Here is a 13,470-nt window from a genome sequence, read left to right as displayed (position 1 = left end):
TCAACCCGCGGCCCGCACAGTCGTAATATGCGGCCCGCGTACACACATTTCAAATTTACCGTGTATTTCGCTATCGGAAATATGCGATAAGATATTATATTAAATTGCCTACCTAGGTATACACATTTTGGCTGTTGACTATTAGTTCGTTATCGATTGTGGAACGAGCTTAATATTATTAATACTTTTAATAATAATAATAATTTGTAATTTAAAACGTAAATGTAAATAATATTATGTCGAAATTGCGAAAATTTGCAAGTAATTTTGAAGTTGAAAAAACATAAAAATGTTTGTGTTCATATCTAAGGATAAAAAATTCAACACTAAGTTTTTCATAAGTTTTCCTTCAAGTAGCTATAGAAAAAACTAGAAACATCATTATAGGGAAAATTTTAAGTGCATTTGAATTTTAAATTTTTACAAAATAGCGTAACAATAACGATTTATACTCAAACGATTTTAAATAATTGTTATTATTCAAATAATATAGTCGTAGATAGTTGAAAATTTTACCTGCAGTTATTTAGATTGGCATTTTCTTTATATGGTTTAATTTTCAAAATATTTTAACTTTTTTTGAGCTATTTATTTAAATAACTGAAATTTTCGATTTTTCTGAGAATTTTTTTTTAAAGTGTCGTTAAAATTTTTTTGGCTGAGTTAAAATATTTGAAAATTTAATACAAAGTTCTTCATAAGTTATTCTTATAGTGATTAAAATATTATAAAAATACATAGTCACAATTTTTTTTTATTAGCATTTCAAATTCAAATATTGACAAAAATTCGTCAAAACCATGAATATTTGCAAATTATTTTGTAGGTATAATTCATAAAAATTTTTGTTTAAGTAGCCAAGAGTTGAAAATTCAATACGAGATTTTCCATAAGCTTAGTATACAATAATTTTAAAAGAACTTAAATTCTGGTGTATTCAGACCATTAAAACATAAACCACCTTTTTCACCACCCACCTACTGGAAATTATATTCTAGGCTGACAAATCATCTTCGTTCAGAATCGTTTTTCGTATACAATGATACCTATAATGACATACATATGATGCCTAAATTCAAATTTAACACTCCTATAATATATAATAGTGATCCACGCGGCACTTAATGTACAGCAGAGCGGTACCTACTTACCCGCTTTTTTTGTATACTTCTAGTCTATTGATAATTCGTAATTGAAATAAAATTTGAATTAAGTGGGTATACTTGATTCAAATTAATAACTATTTTATTTATTTGTTATTAATAAAATATTAAGTTTCTTATAACTACTATATAATGTATTATCTCACCAACAAAAAACCAAATATTTCGACGATATGTTTACAATAAATAGTTATTTATTTACTAGTAAATAAAAAAAATTGCCTACCACAATAATCCAGTTAGTAATGCATTCCTCGTGAAATATATGGTCACACATCAATTTCATCGCTTCCTCTTTAATTACAAAATCATCCAAGCAAACAGCACACTGGAGTCGCTTATCTAAAAACAAAAATTTTAAACTATAGCGTTTATAAAACAGTGTTAACCTAAAGTTTTAATTTCCTATAGAATGACAAAACATTCTAACTAGTTTAGGTAAGCCTTATTTGAAAATGATTTTTCGGCTTTTGTAAAATAGCATTATTCTGCTAATCATCTAAAAGTATGACGTAAAATTATTATAAAATTGTTATATATTAGAAATTAGTTTTAAAAAACTGATATTAGTAAATACTAAATTGTATATACTTGATAGTTTTGATTTTTGAAATTGATATTCAATTTATTATGTTCTAAATTCTAATCAAAGACTGTAAAGTAATTAGTTGTACCTAAAGTGACCTAAAAACGCTAAAAATTGCAAAATAATAACTAGGTATATATTATATATGAACTCGTACATGACTAAATCACATTTTGTACTTGAAAATCTATATATTCTGTAAATCCTAAAAAAAATTGCAAAGTCCTATATTATACTATCCTAGCCCTATTTTTAACCAATCCGTATTCATTTTATGATAAATATTAAAAAAATATTTCTTTTTATTTTAAAAAGAAGATGATCGTGGATCAAATGCTGAGGATTTCCCGCATTAGAGAAAATTAAAAAATAAACTATTAATAAAAATAAAATGTTTTTGTTAAACGTAATAAAATTTACTCCTAAAATCTTATTTTTATTCAATTTGGTAAAGACTAAAAGTATTATCTAAAGAATTATAATTGAATATTATCTGTATTATTATATATATTATTTGGGCAATGCAATAAGAAATTATAATAACATTGAAATACTTAAATACTATTTGCCAAATATTTGTTAACATTTTTAAAAATTGTGCAATAATTGTAAATTATTTTATTTCAATTTATAAATTTTTATAAATTTTTTGACAAACATCATTTGAACCAGTTGATTTTATTGAATGAACTAGGTATTGTTGTATTATATGTATGAATATTTTATAAGAGATGTTAGTACGTAATAAAGTATCATGAAAATAAACATTGGTCAATATTGTAATAAATTATAAAATAATTATTATGACACACGAAAATTTTACCAATCTGTTCTTTAGTAATACGTATTGCAGTCATCAATCCTGGTTCATCCTTGGTCGTATCTGGTTCAAGATCATTCTCAGGTTGAATTGCACGTAGTCTCCAAATAAAGCTATATATGTATGAAAAATTTATTTTAATATAATAATAATTTGACATCCGTATGACGTCATTATAGTAACTTACGCCTGATCTCTATCACCCTTAAAATATCTGGATATGTTTTTTACAGTACTTGTAATTTTGTCAACAAAATTTGGACGACTAGGACAATACATAGGTATTAGGTACATATATTTATATTTATTTATTATTTTGCATAATATACGAGTGTAGTTATATCCCAACAAAAACACTTCTTCGAACTCTGTGTAAAAAATTGCTAAGTCAAAAAAGCTGGTCATTTATAGGACTTAAGCATTATAAAGATGTGTCATTATGAATAAATGCTATAAGCAAATTAAATATTAAACAAATTTAGTTCCTTAATAATTTATTTACTTTGCAAAAATTTATTTTATTTATAAATTAATAATTAAGACCTTTTCACAATACAAATTTAGTAACATTTGTAATGGAAATTTACTAAATAGTTCAATTAAGAACGAACATGTTTATTTATCAAATTACTCGCAAATTAAATAAATTATTGAGATAGAATAAATTTAATTTACTTAGCATCTATTCGTGACATCATATATTTATAATGCTTAAGTCTTATAAATGACTAGTTTTTTTTTGACTTAGCAATTTTTTACAATGAGTTAGAAAAAAATGTTTTTGTCGTGATATCAGTAGTTTTTTATAAAATATTGTTATTTGTTATGTACCGTCATGAAATATGATTTTCAGGTTTTTTATGTTTTTATTTTTAATACAGGTAGGTATTTGATTTTTTTTTACACCTAATCATGTTCAATTTTTTTTTTCCATTATTATAATTTACGTATCTTTACCCCCTTGAGGACATCGTTTATAATGTATTGAAGTGTCATTACATCATAGCCATTTATTATGGTGTAAAATTATGCAAGTATATAATAGGCTTTACTCATAGATGGACCATGATGGCAATTGACAAACAAGTTTATTAGTTCATTTTTCTATACTTCCGTAAAATAAAAATAGTTTTTTATTTAATTTTTTTTTTTTTGGTTTTGGTTTTTCTCTTTTAACTTACATCCATGTATATCGTATTTCCATTTTTTTTCTATATAGTTTCTCTTTTTACGTAATTTCTGTGAGTACAGAACTGTAGAAAAATGGAAACAAATGATAAAATATCTATTTAATATTTATAGTTATTTTAGAACAACATTAAATATTAATATTCTGAACACTCGAGTACTCGACGATCCACAACAAGTAACAATAACGGAAGAATAGTGTTAAAAATTACAACAAGTAACAAGTGGTTAATGCATATTCCGGCGTGGCCATAGATAGATATAATATGATTATCATATCTGTGGGCGCGGCGGCGAAAATTAACTTCAACAGTAAAAAATAATAAATACGAATATTATACGACAAAATATGAAGGCGCAGGCAACGGTGGGAACCGCTGCCCAGTGCTCAGTGTACGACGTATATGTAAATGGCATAAAAGGGGTAATACGGCCTATGGCAGTCTGTCGCTGCTGCGTGAAACGTTATTACTAAAATGGTCGAGCACAGTATCTTTTTACGTCAAAAATACTTAACTTTTTTGCTAGTATATTCGGAATTTTTAACCAATTTTTTCAAAAATGACAAAGACATATCGTGGGTAAATTTACACACATTCAATGAGCAAACTCTGACTTGAGTAATATACTACCGAGCCACCGAGGTCGTGATCGCTCCAGGTTAGGTGCTTTTCCGTTTATTTTTTCTACTTAGCTTCGCGCCACTACCGTCGAGTTGGATTATTTATTGTAAACATTTTATTATATATTTTTTTTTTTTTAACACTAATTAGTTATTTTATAATATTCATCATAATAATTATTGCAAGTGTACATATAAAATAAATATATTATATTATGTACCTACCTATTAAGTTAAATATTTTAGGCTTAGTGTCTAAAACTCTACGATCATTCGTTAAGAGGACGCTTCACCCGCTTGCAATGTTTCCGTCTTATACAAACGTACAACATAGTAAAAACCGTTTCACGTAGACAAGGACCAGTCGTACTGTAATCAAAGTAAAGCAATACAATTTCCACACTAGAAAGAAATTTTGGACAGTGCAACATTGTTTCTATTTTATCGACATCTGAAATTACCAAAAAAGCTCTTATAGTTTGAAAATCCATTATTTTTGTGTTTTTCAAACTTGAATAACTTTTTTTTGTAGTTCTGATATCGAAAAAATAAAAACTATGTGATACAGTCCAAAATCTCCTCTTTCTAGTGTGAAAATTGTATTGCTTTACTTAGACTACAGTACGAGTGGTCCTTGTCTACGTGAAACGGTGTTTACTATGTTGTACGTTTGTAAAACGGAGGTCGGAGACAAAGTACGCGGGTGAATAGTTCTACATTAAAATTTAAAATACATTAATTAATTGTATTATAATAATATAAGCTGTATAGTAGTAATAGATTTTATTAATTATTAGTAACCTAGTCTTTAAAAGGCAGTTTTTAGGAAATATAAAATATTGTAAGAAACTATTTTGGAAATTTAACATTTATAACACATATAGTATAAAAATAAATTTAAATAGTATAAATTAAAGTGCATAAGTATAACATAATATTTTATCATATTAACGTTTATATTTAATTAAAAAAGTAAATTCTATACCAAAAGAAAGTAAAATATGGGTAGGAAATATCGATAATTATATTATATGCTTTTTATTATTTTAGTATATTACCTTTCAGGTTGATCAGCCCCTTCATTACGGTCCAAAGCTTTTTCATTAGATTTATTCATTTTATCGGTATCTTCTTTGAATTCTACCTAAACAGGTATAATAAAAATTTTATTTTCAAAATATAATTAAATTATTATTTATTACATTAAAAAAAGCGAACAAGTAAAGGAGGTACCGTACTACTAAATTATCTATATATATATATTTGTAATTTTAAAAACAATATACATTTACATAGTTGTATTTTAGGTGTAAAATACAATATACACATTTATTTTGTATATTGTTATCAACAAATGTAAGTACGAAATGTAGGTATTATGTGTAGTATGTATTATGTACTATGTGTTATCAGTATACGTATGGGTTCGTGTGATAATGTCCTGTACAAAAGTAATTATTTTAAGTGACGACCACTATATGTTTATAAAAATTTGTACACCACAAAGCACAAGACAACCCTTAAATGATATAAAAAATTCAAAGTATATATTTGAAAATGTTATCATTTAGTAGGTATGCATCAAAATTTAAAAAATAGTGGGGAGAACGTGCAGGGTCAACCATCATATTATATTATATATATCATATTATAATAATGTATACCTAACGATAAAATCGTTTAAAAAAAGCTTAAATATGTAAATTAAAAATTTGTTGCAAATCGACTTTAATACTTCAATATTATATACCTTATATATTGTAGATACTTCAGTTGTTGATTATTTTTTGTACGAATTTCATAAATCGCAAAAGACACACGTTGAGAATGAGTAAAAACCAAAAAGAAAATTAGGTGAGAATAGAAAAATAATAATGACAAAAAATGAAAATGAAAATGAAAACCTTAACGCTGTCAACACAGTACGTGACAACGTAAAATCGAGAGTGGATTGATTTTTGTCTTAAACACCAGAGGTACAACAAGCGTCCTGAACGAGCGCGCAAGTTCAGCACTTCCCGTTTTACTTTTTTTTTATCTGCAGAAACGGCTCTGATACCCTGGCTAAAACATATAGATGACACGGTATTGATTTTTCGCGTCCGATGTGGAAGTAGGGTGGTTTAGCGACAGCGGTACATGGCTCGGCGTAGAGTTAATTTTACTAGGTCCGCAATCATTTATGTATACTTTGAAAGTGGTAAATCGAATAATGTGAAAAAAAAGTATAGGTAGTATTTATAATTATAACACATTATTTTAATAATCCACACGACCAATTATTGCATACCTAATATAAAACTGCATTTATATAATTCGAAGTAACTATTTCCGATTTTTACATCTGTTGAGTTTTTATTTAAATCTTAAAAGTTTTATTTTAAATAGTAAAATAATTCCTAAATTCTTAACTAGTTGAGATTTTACAATTTTTTCCACAATATTTTTATTTGGTACTTAAGAAGACAAACTACGGTCTACAATTCAGATTATTTGTGTTTTTAAATATATGAAATATATTTAATTTCAAATATATAAAATGCATGACGTTATATACATTATGTCTCAAGGGTAAACCTCTTGGGTTCGAATCAGCATACATTATAAAAACGATAGTCTTATTAATTAATAGTTATTGCTACTTATTGATAGCTACACAATTTGAGTTAAAAAATCTGGCTTAAAAAAATGACAAAATAAATTATAAACTAAGTTACAGGTATAGACATTATTGGCATATTATACTTATTGCTGCAAGCCTCAGAAGTATTACCAGCATAAAAAAATGTCGATAACAGTAAATTTTTAATACTTATACAAGCGTTCATCGATCTGCAGGTACAATCGCTATTATACCCATCTTTTTCAATATCAAGGCATTCAATCATGTATCTGGTCAATTTATATTTCATGAAAAAGCTATTCACAATAACAATTTACGAATTAATTCTATAAATTATTAATTATTATACACCAATTTGACAAATCCTACAAGTTATATAACTATAACATAAACCTTGTTGAATTTGAGACTTCGTCGATAACTCAATTAAAATTTGCCCTACATCCCTTAATAAGTCTTTATATTATATTAGTGCTGTACATAAAGTTTGGATTTGAAGGCAATTTTTTTTTTTTTTTTGTTATGATAAACAAAAATTATTTTATGAATATGTATCATTTAATTTCTAAGGTAGAAGGTAATATTAATTTTATGTTTTTATATCTTTAATTATACGATTGATTATAGTTTAAAATATTTTTATACAAATTTACGGTAGAAATTAATAAAAGCTTGCGAAGACGACGCGTTTTCGATGTTATATTTAAAATTAGTTTTAATCGGTATGCTTTATATTGGATGTATCAATAAAATACTTTAAAATAAAATTTCATAGTTGATCATGTTAGAATTTATTTTTTGTGAATTTATACATTTAATGAGGTACAAAAAATTATTTTAAAAAACATAAATTCTATTATATAAAACAAATGTTTACCTTTCATTGGAAATATTAATGGCAAAAAAACATTTATTTAGGACTTAGGTCACCACTAAAATATGTTCCTGTAGTGATTTTGTACTAATAATTTATTAGTATTTCCTATAGGCTAGAATAATAATATGTACTCTTATACATCTGTTAATATTATATAATATCGTATATTGCACTAACAAACAGCTAAGATAACTTTTTACATACATCATAACTTAATGTACCTATATATTAATACCTTTTAAAAATAATTATTCAGTTATTCTAAACAAAATATTGTTCCCCTACTAAATACAAAAATGTCCACTAATATAATATAATTGAATTGTTATAATTTTGATGCGTACGAAGAAAATATTGATTAAATCGTAATAGTGGAGTGTTTCCACCTGACGCTCGTTCGCGACTCGGACCACCCTGGCTGGTCTGAAGGGTGTCTTTTTTATCGATTTAGGGTGGTTGGAATTGCGCAGCGTAAATTTATCAAACAAACTGCTCAACAGCTTGTTGGGAGAAAGTGGGAAGGTTAAAGGGGAAAATCCACAACAACATTATAGGTATATGTATATGTATATTATATATTGATTAACTGCGGAAGTAATGCAAACAACAGTTTACCAACTGTATATTTTATTTATACGAAATATATGAAAATTCAAATTTTTTCTACTTATACGAAATAAAATATTATTACGATAGGATAAAGTTTTCTTTATCTTTAAAATTTGAAAATATTTTAAACTATAATGAGTAAAATATCAAATTAATTTATCATTTTCAATTCACTAATTTTTATTATAAAGAAATTTATATTGCAGCGACTTCGGTCGTTGTTCATTGTGTTGCATAAGAGGTGATGATAATATAGAAAATTAAATATTCAAAAATAGATAATATGTGTTGTTAGAATATAATAATAATAATAATCATGCGTAGTTATAAGGGATTGTCGTCATGGACTTGGTTATTTATAAAACGTCTCCTGCAAGGCCAATTACAGCCCTTTATTCCCCATCCCATCAATCCCGTAAACAAATAAGGGGTGAAATTCGATTGAGTCACAAGCCACACTGTTTGTGTACTCGAAGGGTGGCTGATATAGAAACGAGCATTGGGGGCACTCTCATAAATAATGTATATATGAATAGGATGTACCTATGTGTAATATTATTCATGGCATATTGTGAGTGAAGAGTCTACTATAGTTAATTACTACGCGTAATGATTATATTCGGTAATAAGATTTTTTTATCAATGTAATTGTAGCCAATATTTTTCATATAAATAAATAGTTTTATTAATTTATTATTATTACTGACTATTGTAATAACTAAAGCACAAATTTTCATGCAAAAAATATTGTTAAATATACACGTTTACGCACTAAAAAATCAAAAATATGCAAAACTAAATTCTTTATTGTGTGTTAAAAAAATTACAAAATATGTTATATGAAAGGAACGAGTATCAACATGTTCCTTACAAAATGTGATATATTTTCAAATTGGAAATTTCTACGGTTATAGTATAAAGTCCAAGGTTATTTCTTATAATCTACTGATGATTTATACAAACAAATTAACAATTACAAATTCGATTTAATTAACAACAATGTAACTGTGAGAACTGGGGACACAATTAGTATACTACTCAAAGTTAGGCCTTAGTAGAATACTCAGACTAATGAATAACATTTTTATAGAAACATAATATTTAAATAATACGATTATTTAATTTTATCATTATAATACTATAGTCTATAGTCAATATAATATAACAATAGCACCTTTAATTTTTTTTGAAGATTAAATAAAAAATAAATAACAAAAAATAATATAGGTACCTACATTTGAATATTTATAATTTTTACTTAACGAATTACCAATATTCATAAATCAAGAAATAGCTTTTTTTATAAAACTGTCAATACTAATAATGACATTTTTTTTTTAAATTAAGTTTACGTATTTCCTATTTATTAAGTTATTGAATAATACATTACCGCGCTCTAGAGGTTTAACAGTTATGATAGTTTGATGACAATTTAATAACAGGAACCACTAGGTAGCGTAAGACAAACATACTATGCATACAATTTCCGTTAAGTCTTTAGTTAAATTCATTAACTTATAACAACATAAAATGCATTAAAAGTACGTATATATAAGTATAAAATTGAGAAGTGTCTTATAAACTATATTAACCGCTAAAAAAAATAACTTTTGGGATAGAAAACAAATCTTGGGAGAATAATAGCTTGACAAAATAAATAAATAAAATCATAAAAACCTAAAAAGTTAATAAAGATAATTTAAAATTGTTCAATTTTACTTTACACGTGGACGATGGGTCACATAAACGCACACAATAGGGTTCGCTTTGAATTTCATCAACCCTCGCTAATCAAGACCAATCTGCGATCCTAATACCGGACTACACTGAACATTAATCACACACACATACACATATATATGTATAATATATATATTTATTTATTTATTAAGGCCACTTTGAAGCCATATTGCCATAGAACAAATCCTCCCCTATTTGTCTCTGTTCTCCATTATTATATGTGTGTGTGCAGCGATAGAAGGAGAGGCGTTGCTACGTAAACTATGTAAGTTTTTTATCATATTATTATAATGCAATTGTATTAAATAACATATAGGTATCTAGAGCATAACTTTGAAGTTACAAATATCTGATAAGTTAATTTTTTGAATTAATTATTTAACGCAAAATCATTAATTAATTTTCGATATATTTTAACATAAAATTGTATAGGTAATATTTTTATAGAAATATAATATCATTTCCAATCTATGTATCATAAAAGTACGTATTACCTGTTTAAAAATTAAGTTAATTAAATTATATTAATTCTATATTATTTATATTATGTATATAAAACATACAACAACTTTTACTAAATGTAATAGATACTGTAATTAAAGCCACTTTTTATGACTAAGTAATGCTGAAAAGAGTGACATTATCATGTTTTTTTTATATACACCAATACACCATACTATTACCATTGGTTATATTATATAGTGTGTGTTGATAAATTGTATATACTATACGTATATAATCAATGCTATTACATATATACTCACACGGATGTTCATATTAATTTTTTTTTTTATTTTTTACCTTTTTTTACCTAACCTTATTTTACATCTCATGTTATCATAATAATTATTTTATATTACAAGTTACATAATAAGACATAACAAAACATACCTACACATTAATTATAGTTGTATCTTGTCCGAGACGTCCGAGACTTAAAATATTACGGAACTGGACTAACGAAACTACTGTACGTAGGTATAGGATTGCGTATTTGCGTGTACAATGTATTATAATATAACCATTGCGATAATATAATAAAATGCCATTGCGCAAAAATGTTTAATGTGCGCGTCTGTTTTTATTTATTGCACGCGACGAGAATTTCTAACGCAGTACCTACCCAAGCTGCAGAAGTCTGTTTTGACCGTCACAATTCGGCCCGCGATCCATAAATCGAGTAAATTATACGTTGTATACTACTAGGACTACAGGATCCAATAACGTTGTAGTACGGTAGTTATCGTTTTTAAAAAATCCGTTAAAAAAAAACCGTACTATGCATTCATTGTCGTATAGTTACTGATAAAATGTGGCAACACGCGAGTAACAAAATCGTTCTATGCTGACACACATATCGCACACGGCTCGGTGTATCGTGTGTATAACAATAATAATATTCATCATTATTATAGGTACCTATTGGTGGTATTCTCTTGAGAAGTAAAAACGACATCACAGTGTATTCGTGTCGTAACACCGTGTCCCGCGCATTCGAAAAATGCCCAGCCGTCCAATATTCTCACATGCGTTTCGTAACTCGGCAAACACGCTCGTATTTTGTTTTCTTCAAAATCGATCCGCCGAACTGTCCACTGAAGAGTTGGGCAGGACAAAAGCGAATCGTCGATTGTCGAACGCATAATACATTTAATACAGTAGAGCGTACGGTGGTTAGAAAATAATTCATTAGCGACGTGACTGTGAGTCACGTCAAATTATCTAGCTAACTCGCGCAGAAAAATTTGGCCGAACAACTATCATAAAAAAACGATGGTGTTCACAACTCTGGATGGGACAGGTGACTCAATATAAAATTATTATAACTCGACAACATCGTAAATAAATAAATAATAAATGTATTGCAACACGTTAATACGCCAATAATTGCAATAATAATAACATTAATAAGGCGATTGATAGTAATAATATAGATAGGCACTAATTAATGCAAATGATAATAAACAATGAAACCGGTCCGACACAGGCACCTCAGTAGGGAACAACAATATCCGCGGCGGCGGCCATAGCTGATATGACGGCGGCATCGGACGGTGGCAAATGACTGGATTACTTAGTGCTCCAAATTACGCAATCACAGTGCTGAGGGCGACGTCACACGACGGATACAATATAGCTCGACGAAACACCACTGACGACAACTGCGTTGAACGCACGATTACGTTGGGAGACACTACTTCACGACGTGTGAATTAATGGTACTGTGCCTTTAGGCACGGGCTACGACCAAGCAAAGCTTGTCGCCAAACGGCACCAAACCAAACAACGACAACGGCCGAACGCGAAACATGCGCGGCCTCCACGCACAGCGCATAGGAGCAAGACTGGTTTGGCATTTGGTCGCCGGTGGCGACTTGGCGGAGTCCGGAGTTCTCGAGCCAAACACCGCATTGGTTTTGGTACATTATAATAATATTATAATCACAGATGTACCTATATAAAATTTTTTTATATAGGTAGGTATTTGTGAGTATATTATACAGTACAGGCGTACAGCTATAATTTACCCATATTAAATTCGGGTTTCTATAACTCTAATCTTATTCAATTTGCATCTTTATTTGCAATTTCAATGTTTATCACACAAGGTTCAGTATTTGATAAATAGGGGTCCTAAGGCCCCCATATGCATCAACACAGGATAGGGCTTACCGGGAAAATCTTAAATTGTTAGTGGGTCTATCCACTACTGATTACGGTTGGTTGTAATCATAATCCTTATAAAGATCCATGGTTGTAATATTGTCCACTTGAGTGAGTATCAGTACCTATCTTGTTTCCTCAATATTGAAATTTTCAATTTTATATTCTAAATATATGATGCGGTTAAGGTAAATAAAAACATTGAAATTAGAGATTAAAATGAATAGTTGTGGCTTAGCTCAAGGCAATATTACTTTTTAACAATTTAATTGATTAGGTTATAAGCTTTCTAATTACGGGATGTAATTTTAGTTATATTATATTTTGTAGAGTTTTCTATAAAATAATATAGCTATATTGCTGTTAAGTGTGCAACGTGCTCTGATACTATATACTAAATATAATACATAAACTCCATACCATAACCAACAATAATCAAACATTAGTGGTAGCAACTATAATTATAATTGGGCTATTATAATAGATTATAATTTAGACCTAAAAATGAAGGGTAAGAACTAATCAAAAAGGTATCATCGCACGTACGCTTTCAACTCGGTGAAATATTATGGATATAT

At 27.9% G+C, this 13,470-nt stretch overlaps 1 protein-coding gene across 1 annotated transcript in view; it reads right to left on the bottom strand.

The window, feature by feature from the left end:
- The window catches only part of LOC114127732 (uncharacterized), an 85,666-nt gene that overhangs the window by 1,075 nt on the left and 71,121 nt on the right, over positions 1 to 13,470 (bottom strand). Inside the window, exons 2-5 of the mRNA XM_050206862.1 lie at positions 5,438 to 5,525; positions 2,757 to 2,834; positions 2,573 to 2,682; positions 1,390 to 1,505 (exon numbers count right to left, since the gene is read on the bottom strand). Coding sequence (XP_050062819.1) covers positions 1,390 to 1,505; positions 2,573 to 2,682; positions 2,757 to 2,834; positions 5,438 to 5,496 — 363 coding nt within the window. The 5' untranslated portion in view covers positions 5,497 to 5,525. The remainder of the gene's footprint in view (positions 1 to 1,389; positions 1,506 to 2,572; positions 2,683 to 2,756; positions 2,835 to 5,437; positions 5,526 to 13,470) is intronic.

The sequence above is a fragment of the Aphis gossypii genome, chromosome X, assembly GCF_020184175.1.
Source record: "Aphis gossypii isolate Hap1 chromosome X, ASM2018417v2, whole genome shotgun sequence".
Taxonomy (NCBI): Eukaryota; Metazoa; Arthropoda; class Insecta; order Hemiptera; family Aphididae; genus Aphis; species Aphis gossypii.
The sequence above is the reverse complement of the archived record's forward strand: the minus strand, read 5'-3'. Positions and strand labels throughout refer to the sequence as shown.